We start from the raw sequence: 12274 nt of genomic DNA on the forward strand, positions 1-12274 counted from the left end.
TCATGCTGCCCAGTTTATTCACAGCCAGTCAATGACACTGTCATCCGTCAGCAAAACAAGAAAAACAAGGATTATACCAAAAAGTCCACACACACCTATCTATTAGATCCACTTGCAAGACTGTACATTTCATATATCTTCTTGAGAACAATTGAATGAACACATTCATAAATAATGGGGTAGAAATGTGTCTCAGGTCACTGCTGTGGAACCCATTGCAACCTTCCCCTGCCATATCAACTTCTTAGCTCAGATCACAAAGACCCTAAAATCTAGAACCTGGTTTAAATCTTTCTCATATATATATATATATATATATATATATACTTAGAAAGTTATATCAAAAATTGCATTAGCAAGCATTTTCTGAAGGGTACAAAGTCGGAAACTCAGGTATGTCATTATTTTTATTTTTATTTTACATTTGTTTACCGGGCTAGTCCAACTGGATATATGTCCATTTTCAGTAGAAGCCCGGGGAGTTAAGCTCCAAGCTAGGACAATGAAATTAACACAATAACATCTAAGGATATATGAGCTAGATAAAAACTATTAACAGTATGTATAACAGGTTATCACAGTAAAATGTTCAGTGCAGAATACAGGCATAACAAAGGATGCAAGTACAATCTAAATTTACAGTACAGAATACAGGCATAATAAAGGAATGTAAATAAAATCAAGGTAGTCAAGAGATGATTAGTAACATAGTTTAAAAAGGAAGGAGTTGCTTTTAATGAGTAGACGGGTTAGGAAGAGTAGAGTATAAAGAGACACTTAGACTAGTCAGGTTTAGAGCATGGGCATAACCAGTGCGTTTTGAGGAATACTTTCAATTTGTTTTTGAAACAGGATAGTGAGGGAAGTGTGGAGAGTTCATTTGGAAAGAGGTTCCAGGCTTTTCCAACTATATTAGAAAAAAGGGAGTCACCAGCTTTATTGTTTGTTTTAGTAGTATGTACTAGAAGTTTCTGAGAAGACCTTAAGGACTGCAGGATTTTATAGGGAGTGATTAATGTGGAGAGAGAATAGGTGTTTTGGAAGATTTGTAAAGAGTGTTGTGGGCTATAGTTAGCTGGTGGAATTTAATTAGATTTTGTAGTTCAAGCCATCCTAGCTGCTTTAAATTAAGGCAGTGATGGGTTCTAAATGGGTTTCCTGTTGCAAATCTGGCAATATTATTGTAGGACATTTCCAATTTGTTAAGATTATTTTTAGATAGGTTAGTAAAAATAGGTGAGGCGTAAAGAAGAGAAGTGATTAGATGAGTGTGTGCTATAGTGGTTCAAGCTGAAGGTAGGAGAAAGGATTTTATCCTATAGAGAGAGCCTAGCTTTTTGTTTACAGTTTTTATAGTATTGTTAATATGATGCCAAAGTTCAGATTGTCAATGGTGACTCCTAATAGTATGGTGGATGGTTCAGGGAATATAATGGTTTTATTGGTAGAGTTAACTGAGAAATCCAATGGAGGGGATTTCTTAGTAGGAGAGAAAAGGAGGAGTTTAGTCTTTTTGGGATTTAGGAGAAGGCATCTATGTGTGAACCATTGCTCAACTGTGTTAAATACTTGTTGGGTAAGATAGAGAAGTTCAGAAGGGGAGGGTCTGAGCATATCAGTGTAGAGTCATCTGCATATTGTATGCATGTAGCTTGGGGGATGGCAAGGTGAAGGTCATTGATGAATATGGAAAAAAGTAGAGGTCCAAGGATGGACCCCTGAGGGACTCCGAGGTTGATGGGTAGGTGAGTAGAGAGAGACTTGTGCCATAGTACGGCTTGTTGTCTTTTATCCAGGTAGGACTGGAACCACTTTATGGAGGATGTATCAAGTGACAGGGATTTCAGTATAGTGATGAGAATTTGGTGATTTACCATGTCAAAAGCTTTAGACAGGTCAATGAATAGAGCAAAAGAGAGTTTGTTAAGGTTGCGGTTGTTGTTAATATAATCTGTGAAGGAAAGAAGGGCAGTAGTAGTGCTATGTGAGGGTCTAAAACCATGTTGACAGTTGGCTAGTAGGTTATTATGTATTAGATGGTCAAGTAATTGTCTGTGAATACATTTTTTCATGATCTTTGCCAGAGGTGAGAGGAGGGCAATAGGGCGGTAATTGGAGAGTTCAGTGGATTGTCCTCCTTTGTGGAGGGGGATAATATGGGATATTTTCCATAAACTGGGGATATGACTTTCAGTAATAGTTCTCTTGATCAGGATAGAAATGGGATAGGCAATAGCTTTGGTAGATTGTTGTAGGAATTCAGCAGGTAGTTGGTCTGCTGAGGGGGAGCATGGTTTCAGTTTCTGTAGAAGGGTTAGAATATATGATGCTGGGATGGGTTGAAAATGAAAAGTAGGGGGTAAGGTTGATTCTTTGGAAGATAAAGTGAAGTTGTTAGGTGATAGTTGACTAGCTAATGTTTCTATAGCATCAGTAAAAAGGTGTTAAAATCATTAGTTATATCCATTGGTGATTTGTGTTCAGTATTTTGAGGGTTTGGAGTAGTGGATTGCCCTGGGTGGAGTAGTTGGTTGATACTAGACCAAAATTTATGTGGCTTGTTTTGACTGGCTTGTTGGGGTTGGAGGTAGTAGTGTTTTTTGTCAGATATTATAGCTTTCTTAGTTTCATTTCTTAGTTGTCTAAATGTTTGTTGGTCTATAGGGTTTTTTGTTTTCCTCCATTTTGACCAATGTTTGTTTCTAGCATTGATTTTATGTTTGGTTTCCTTAGAAAGCCAGGGAGCAGAATAGACCAAAATTTATGTGGCTTGTTTTGACTGGCTTGTTGGGGTTGGAGGTAGTAGTGTTTTTTGTCAGATATTATAGCTTTCTTAGTTTCATTTCTTAGTTGTCTAAATGTTTGTTGGTCTATAGGGTTTTTTGTTTTCCTCCATTTTGACCAATGTTTGTTTCTAGCATTGATTTTATGTTTGGTTTCCTTAGAAAGCCAGGGAGCAGAATAGACCAAAATTTATGTGGCTTGTTTTGACTGGCTTGTTGGGGTTGGAGGTAGTAGTGTTTTTTTTGTCAGATATTATAGCTTTCTTAGTTTCATTTCTTAGTTGTCTAAATGTTTGTTGGTCTATAGGGTTTTTTGTTTTCCTCCATTTTGACCAATGTTTGTTTCTAGCATTGATTTTATGTTTGGTTTCCTCAGAAAGCCAGGGAGCATGTTTGGTTTTAGTTCTAACTAGTCTGGTTGGGACATGGTGGTTGAGGATGGCAAGGAAGTTGGAGGTAAAGTAACTAATGGCTTCATCTAAAGGTAGATTGTGTAGGGGTGACCAGTTTCATGCTCTTAGTTCCATCTGGAAAAGTTCAGGGTTAAAGTATTTTTTAGATTGATGTTTTTAATGGATGTTGGGGATGGCAAGTTGATTTTATGTCTGATGATATACGTAAGAGAGTGGGCACTTAAATCATCAGGGAGGGTTCCTGAGTCATAGATGTGAGGATGTTGGTTGATGAGGATCCAATCTAGTAAGATTGATTTTTTGTTGGATTTATTTATCCTGGTGGGGGAGGTAATGGTTTGGGAATACCCATATAGGTTAATATGGTTTGAGGGGAGGCTGCTGCAGAAGCAGGTCCAGTCAATATTTGTCTCACCTAGGATAATGGTTTCTTGAGGCAGGTTATGGGAAAGCCAGCAAAGTATATTTTCCATGGTTGCTATGTTATTACCAGGAGGTAGATATATGCAGATGACATAGATGGATTTGGAATTGTTAAGAAGAAGTTTGGTGATAAGAATTTCTGCATTGGAGTCTATAGGTGGTTTGCAGTTATGAGTAGTTAATTGTAAGCTAGGGTTATATAGGATAGCGACCCCTCCACTTTTCTTGGATGTTCAGTCTAGTCTCAGGATATTTTATCCAGGTGGGATGATTTCATTGTCTTTGGTTGAAGGTTTTAGCCAAGTTTCTGTTAAGCAGAGAATATCAAAGGAATGGATTTCAGTTAGAGCTTGGAGTTGAGTTACTTTATTATTTATACTGCATATGTTAAGATGAGTAATTAAGAGGGAGTTGGATGGTCTAGAAAGGGCTTGGGTTTGAGGTTGAGGAGAGAGATGGGAGTTGTTTGGGGGCCTGGGTTAGGGTGGATGTCACCATCCTTTATAGAGAGTAATAGACTTAGATAGTATAGGTTTTTGAATCTGCTGTATAGAGACAGACATTTTTTTGGGGTAGGATTGTTGTACTTTGTGTGTAGAGTTCTATGATATTTAGGAAGTGTGTAATTGGATGAGAATGTTATATTAGCGTGAATACACAGTAAAGATGAGTTTGGAGATTTGGTTTTTTTTTGGGATAGTTTAGGTTTGGGTCTAGTGGGTTCTCAAATGAGGTAAAAAGATGAGTAAGTCAGCAGGAAGCTAAGAACCCTCTCCAAATATCGGCGGGTCACCTCATTGCATGGTAATTCTACAATCCCCTATCAAGGAAAACAGTAAAGTATGTCTGCTGAATAATTCCAACAAGACTGACTTTCTATTGACTGTACCATATTTTACATGTCATACCCAGGCCTGAGCTAGGACAACCAGCAGCCCTTGCTTCCCCCTTCTATATAACCTTTCACTATCTCTTCCTTCCCACCTGTATAGATCCCCCCTTGTTTTTTCTTTTTATTCCCACTTTCCTATCTGTAGTCTACCATTGTTACTCCCTCTCAATCTAACTAGCTATACTAGACTTGCCCACTAGATGGCACCCTAATTCCAGACTTTTCTACTCTTATCCTTTTTTCTCTTTATCAACTCCTTACCCCATTTCTTAAATGCAGTAGTCCCCGAAGTGCTATTAGCTGCCTCTTTTGCTTTTTCCTTCTGTTTTACTGTCCACTGACACCTCCCACTCCTCTCTCCCTTTTCTTTTTTTTCCTTTCCCCTGCACATATACATACTACAGACACTTTCTAGCCCCCTATTCTTTTCCATTCTATCACTAGAACTAGCCTAGCTGATTGTTTTTCATTAACTGCTTCAGTATCTGTTTCTACCCGCTTCGTTCGTCCTGCGGGCTCACTCTGCTCCCCTCCCTACCCCAATTCCCACCCACCCCCAGGGGTCCTGCCTTTATACTTCCTAAACCACACCTCTTCCTGTTACTCTCCAATCACACCCCTTCCTCTTTCCATTACCTTCTAACCACACATCATCCTCTCACCTATACTCTCTAATATTACCTCATAATCCAACTATTTCCTATTCTCAATCTCTCTTCCCTCTATCTTTTCTCCCTACAAACTCTCCTATTACTTAACTCCACAAACATTCCCCTCTCACTACTCACCTCCTATCTCACCATACCCTACTCACTCTCTCTTCTCCATCCAATATATTTCTATTTTCTACCTACAAAGAACCAATATCTATCCAAATAATGAATACTCAATCCATCCCATCCTGTATCACATTCTTATTCACACTCTCACTATTACCTCCTTTAACCTCCACATTATTAAATGACTGCAATCCACAACATTTTGTCAGAAAGCTACACATTTTACAAGAAATGGACAAAAATTAAACTTCTTTGCTCAAGAATTCTGGACAAAGCCAGCATTGTGTTTTCTGTTTGCAATACACTGCTGCTAGTGGGTTCTGTCTATAACTATTCTGCAGAGCAGAATAGAGGGTTCCATCATCATCCTAGAGGGCAGAGTATTCTGTAATCCATACTGGAGGGACAATCACAACCACAGTCTCAGTCACACATGCACAACAACCCCTTCTGAAGTTGTCATCTCCTGTCTCATGAATAATTCAGTTTAATCTCCTGTCCCATCCCTGTATCTTGTGATCCACATGAAATGGCATCATTCAGGAATCAGATCTTTACATCACATGAAGCTCCTTTCTCTCTGCCATGTATTCCAGGCTCCCTCCAGCAAGAATCAAATATCTGCAACTGAAAGATGCAAATAAATCAACCCCCCCCTGCTCTGCAGAATGGAATGCTTAGTCTTTGAGCTTCTGGGAAGGTACAGTGAGTGCATCACCTCTGACACTGTAGCAGTGGAACAAAGTGCAGAGCATTCTTCAGGGCCAAAGCTGATACCAGTTATTAAATTGAATGGTAGTAGATTTTTTTTAATGCCAGGCTGGGCCACTGAGACAGTACAGCCTAGTCTTTGAGCTTCTGGGAAGGTACAGTGCATCACCTCTGACACTGTAGCAGTGGAACAGGGTACAGAGCATTTTTCAGGGCTAAAGCTGATGCCAGTTATTAAATTGACGGGTAGTAGATTTTGTTTAAAGCCAGGCTGGGCCACTGAGACAGCATCAGGCCCTAGGCAGCTGCCTAGGTTGCCTTCTGCTGGATCCAGTTTTAAGGCTATTCATGGTAAAAATACACTGATAAGACAGTATGCAGCGAAGAATGAATAAAACCATGCAGGCATGAAAACTTTGAAATATACAAAATGATTAATAAGTCTACATTTGCTTTCACTGACTTATAGGAAATTATGCATGCAATGTCTTTTGTTATGTTTTGCAGTACATGCTTCTAAATGACCCCAGCAACTGACTGAGAAAGCCTAGTGCTCCCCCCACCTTGCACCATAAGCTGCCTACTGCAGATCTCTGGTATGTGGTTCTGCTTTTGTGTTGACTGAAACCTCAGTACCCTTATGAAGGGAGATGCACTGGACAAAGTCCCTCTTTCCTGCCTCACATGGCTGATCTCTGACATGCAAGCTGCTCCTCAAACCTAAACCAATAACACTGCACAATGAGGTCCAGATACATTTCAAAATGTTGGCTGGAGACAGCAGTTAAGGTCTGAAATGCAGGGCCTCATTCCAGAATCAATGTAAACATCAGCTGATTAATAAGACAAGGAAAGGGGGTAAATAGAGTAAATAAACAGTAAGACAATCTCCCTGACTCCATGAAAAGGTAAAAACATTTAAAAAGCTTTAACATGTGCAATTAAACATAACAATGAATAAAAAGTGTTGTTGCCTCACAGCAAGAGGTTCCCCAGTTTGATTCTCAGCTGAGATGCCTTGTGTGTGGAGTCTGCATGTCCTCCCTGTGTTTGCGTGGGTTTCCTCCAGGTGCTCTGGCTTACTCCCACATTCCAAAGACATGCAGCAGGTGGACTGAACACTTTAAATTTACCACAGGTGTGAGTGTACATGCAAGTGTGTACTGTGGATGAACAACAGCAGCAGGGCTAGCCACCTGATAGTGTAAACCTTGGTTCTAGATGACTGTCACTGTTGAAGTGACACCCAGACCCCATAAGTACTCAGTGGTGACTAAGGTGCTTTTACATTATAATGAAAATGCAGCCATTTCCATATTGTTCTACATCCTTTAAGAAATGTAATACAATATCAGCTGCACCATCTGTGATCAGAGGCTGATTGCTTTCCCTGGAGTATATGTTTGATTTACGTCACAGCTGAATCCTTCCACCAGTGGAAATGCAAACTGTGAGAGGCTGACACTCCCTTTTCACTTGTGATAATCCAGTTCACAGTTGTACAGCACAGATATTTTAGCTATGCTGTGCTGTATGTTTTTAATAAGTTCACAACTACCTTCAGGTTAATCTTTAAGCACCTGCGTCTGCAACTTGCTGTTCATTACAGGGATGGTAGTGTACCAACAACCCTCATTTATTTATCACGTTAACTGGTAACATCAGCTGGTTCATGTACCTTTCTCGGCCATGACCTATGCCACAAGGGCAACTGTAACTGCAGTAAATATACAGACAATTAAGGGTATCCAGTCAACTAGTATGATTTAGGAGTTTAAAGGAAACAAATACCTGGAGAAAAAACGCATAGACATCAATGGAATATGCAAATTCCCAGAAACAGTGACCTTAAGTCAGACTGAAGTCCAGACCCTTTAGCTGTGAAGTCGAAAACCTATCATCTCTATTAGCCTTTCATCTCTTAAATGTAAAATTCTACCTCTCACAATGTGGAAAAAATGGGCAAAATGTGAAACACTTACTAATAACTTAAAGAAGCTGGCAGTATGGTCATTAGCTCTTTCTTCATACTTAAAACGCACTCTTTTGATGAGTTAATATCGCTAATTATTTTTTAGTATTAGTTACCACAGATATTTGTTACAAAATTCTTAATGAATGTGTGTCATACCTTTATACCTTTTCAATGTAGAACAGGATGGAATACGGAATTTTTAAGACTCGGAATGAAGAATGTTTCTCAGTCACCACTAAGAAACAGTGCTGTCCACTTAAGGTAACTCTAAACTGACCAATCCAATTCAGTTATAAAATATAGAAAGATAATATAGGTAAGAGTGAAACATATGGAGTTTGTGTATAAATGTGGTCAAAACACTTTAGCACACTGGCCAGAATACTCTACAGATCAAATCACACCATTAAGCAGTAGTTAAAATATTCCAGTATATTTTTAACCCCCATAGTATGCAAAGTCTCTTCAACGTGCACAGAGAAAACAGCAACACACAAAGCACCACAGAATATATAAACTGAAAAAATAAAAGTAATAGTAACCAAGAAAAAGACAGATTCAAACAAAAGAGGCCAAACCCCCCTCCACTACTGCAATTATTGTTGTGGTAGACAATCCCCCCCTACATCCCCAATGGGAAAGCTTTACTTCCTCACAGCTCCCTATCAGAGGTCACTGTCCCATGGGAATGAAAAAACAAGTCACTCTTTCACTATGACACTGTGATTTTGTGTGTGTACAAAAACCTAGACATTTTAAGTCTGCACACATTGCTACAATATGCAGCATGCAATCAAGCAAAGTTAAAACAAGCACATTTCTTCATGCTTCTATTTAGAAACTCAGCATCACAGTGCTGACAGCCCAATGAAAGGTGTATGGGGAGGGGTTACCAGAACTGGAGGGAGGAGCTAACTGAAAGTAGCTTTGTAGCGGGTGGCTGATAGCATATGTCTAAACAGATACATAAAGCTATGCTGCTGGGGTCATATTCTTGCACCAAATCATCATGGCCCTTATTAACAGAAAGACAAGTAGCAGCCAAGTAGAAATTCAATGGAAAAGTGACTGACAGACAAAATACAATCACAGAAATGCAGTTGGTCTGAGAGTATATTAAGACCAAACTAGCAGTGTCTCAGAGAATTCCCCTCACTCCAAGCTACAGTAATCTCAAAATTAGCACCTACAAGGTGTGAGATGGTGGCCCTCACCAAAAATACTTTTAAAAAGTTAGCCTGTTTAGATGTTCAACATTTCACTAACAACTTGCACTTTTATTTGTCCTTGTTGACCTGGAAAAATCCGACTGGGCAAAACACATTTTCAGTGGAGGCCTAGGATGAAAAGCTCCACATTTAAGTGACGCATAATGTACATTTACAATTACAGCATAAAACATCTATACATGAGCTTATTTACATGATTTTTAAATATTTTAAATACGTCTTACATGAAAATAACATTTTAACACAGACAAGAAAGAAATTAACATAAATGGGTAATTACTGAACAGAGAAATAATGTACAGTAACAATAAATGTATTTATGTAAAGATAACTGCAGGGAAAAGATCAAACTGGGGCATTTCTGAGTTTAGTAATAATTTACAGACAGACAAGTACAATGTAGCTTAAAAATGTTAAGAGAGATATGAAAGGAGAAGGTATGGAAATTAGCAGGAAGATAGATGGAAGCAGGAAGAATTGTAGTTTACTGGGGGGGGGGTATGAAAGAAGAAAGAAAAGTAATAGCTTAGGAAATACGTGCAGTATGAAGAGGAGTAATAAGCTACAAAAAGACTGGGAAGCAAAGTGGATGTAAGAGTTTATGCCTTTCGGTCAATCACAAGACCAATCAAGGAGGTCATTTAGTGTCCATTGCAGTATAACAGTACTTTTGAGAGAACAGGCTATGTGGGTAAGTGATATAGGGGCAAGACAAGTTGATATGCAAAGTAATCTACTCTGTGTTAGGGAAATGTCGTGCCAAATTAGGGGAAAAGGTGACTGTCTACCATGACTGAAGGTGGGGCTGTCAGCTGTAGGATAGTGTTCAAAGAAAAAGCCAGGCTTTGATCCTGCAGATGGATAAGATGTGTTTGGATCTTAGGACAGGGCTTGGGGACACTGATCATTGATAAGACGGGTGCAGGGATAAACAAGTGAGTCTAAATTCAGACAAAATTAATGTTGAAAGCCTTTAATACACTGCACAGTTTAGATGAGACTTCAAAGCGTCCCTGCAATGAGCAACACAAGCAAAGAAATAAATCCACACTTAAAAATCAAACTAAAATTAATATAATTAAACAACTGCTTTTTATTGACTGTGTCTCACAACTGTGAATACCTAACTGGAAAGATGTTTTATAAAGTTAACTCATGAACTGGCTCATGCAAAACTTTGTTTAAATCTACTAAATTACTGCAGGCATAACCCTTTTTCAAGATAAACTATAACTGGACAGAAATTGTGACATCTTTTCAGGTTTTCTTGTTGTCATGAGTTCCAATAATCTGTATGTCTCTGTTTCTTCAATATTAACAATTGTGTACAAAATGCAATAAAGCTATGAAATATCTTGCAAAATATAATGAATTCCAACAGTCCCATGGGCGCAAATTGCTGCAGCCAAAGAAAAATTCTGTTATGAATTGCACGTTTCAGTTTCTTACCTTACCAGTACGTGCAACATCTGCTTCGGTTAGTTTCCCAGTATTTAGCTTTTCCTTCTGGTCCTGGGTTGGGGGCTGATCTGCAATTTCTTCATTTGACTTATCTTTTTCCTTCTCTGTATATTAGAAGCAGAATTATATCTTGTGAGGGTGTTTTATTATATATTACTCACACATACTGCATTACATGACACAGTAAGTTTTCATTGAAACAAAATGCACCTTAATTATATCTATGAAAATGAAAACTAAGCAGTAGTGTACTGTATACCCACATATGCCTGCTGCGGACTAGCACAGAGCACACTGGAAATCAATTACGTCACTAACGAAAGCAGTCACAAATTAAAAGATTTACACATGTTTGTTAGCAAAGTGTAAATGTCAGCACTTTCTGACCAATAAGGAGTGAAATTTAACAGTCTAAAATATTGTGAATGGAAATATGAAGGCATGCAGAAAAATTAAATAAATAAAAACATAGGTAGATTTTAGGAAATAATTTGTAGTGCATGTTAGTATCAACTCAAAGAACCCTGCAGATATTACAGAAGCTGTAGTCAGTCACATGTAAAGCTGTTCCTTCATTGGCTGGTCTTGATCTTGTTAACTGCTAGTCATCTGACCTCCTCATGCTCGGGTCTGTTGCCTCCCAATCCGTGGCACAGTAATAAGATGACCGTAAGTCCATTTAAATACAGACAGTACAAGGTTTGCATTTCTTTTACATGACTCATGGTGGATTAACAAACTGTGTTATTAGTATTTCTGAATCTTGCCTCCCAACTTCAAAGTCTTAATGGTCAGGAAAACAAATCATTGGAGGTATCCTGGTGTTGTTATCTACCAACCTTAAATCCAAGCTGCTTGCACATGTGTATAACCAGTTAGTGATCCTAACAGGAGCTTAGTGAAATTCCTAACAGTGGGCATAAATGCTTATATTTGCATCTCTAAATGTTACCCCTCAAAGCGCATCACTTCTGAATATATTATTCCAATTCTGTTCTGGAAACATACCAACATTACACTCACGGGTGATGTCACACAAGTTAACACAAGTGCATAACTAATGTCCACTGTTGATGCAATTCTCACTGGATATTCCTAGCCAGTTAATGAACCACCCCAACTCTGATTAATTCCCAGATGAGATGGCATCCTTCCAAAGGAAGCTATTATTCATATGTTTAAAGAACTGTCATAAATAGGCTTGCCACCCCTCCGTTTTTTTTCCGGACTATCAGGAAATCAAACTGATTCTCGGGTAGTCTGGAAAACACTGTACAAACTCCGGTATTCTGTTTCAAAAAGGAAACAGACTATGATTTACTATGCTTTTTACAGAAAAGCATAGTAAATCAATGAGCTGATGCTGTCGTGACATCACAAAATAGGAGGTATGTTGGGGGGGGGGGGGGTGGGCGGGGTTACTGGTGACGCGAGGGGTGTGGCTTTGCTCCGGTTTTAGCCGTGAAGGAAGGTGGCAACCCTAGTCATAAACTAGGTGTTCTGTATATACCAACTAATACCCAATTGTGCAAATCCTCTCCAACAAATAAAAGAGCATACAATGTTTATTTCCAGCTTCAAACATCTCCCTGAACTTGAGGTCTCCCA

The 12274-nt window shown here is 38.8% G+C and overlaps 1 protein-coding gene across 1 annotated transcript in view; it reads right to left on the reverse strand.

Moving 5' to 3' along the window:
* Positions 1-12274, reverse strand: part of LOC122816399 (multidrug resistance-associated protein 1-like) — an 827783-nt gene that overhangs the window by 201476 nt on the left and 614033 nt on the right. The window contains exon 20 of the mRNA XM_044089157.1: positions 10655-10770. Within this exon, the coding sequence (XP_043945092.1) occupies positions 10655-10770 (116 nt within the window). The remainder of the gene's footprint in view (positions 1-10654; positions 10771-12274) is intronic.

The sequence above is a fragment of the Protopterus annectens genome, chromosome 12.part0 (assembly GCF_019279795.1).
Source record: "Protopterus annectens isolate FY-2018-M chromosome 12.part0, PAN1.0, whole genome shotgun sequence".
In the NCBI taxonomy this organism is placed as follows: domain Eukaryota; kingdom Metazoa; phylum Chordata; order Ceratodontiformes; family Protopteridae; genus Protopterus; species Protopterus annectens.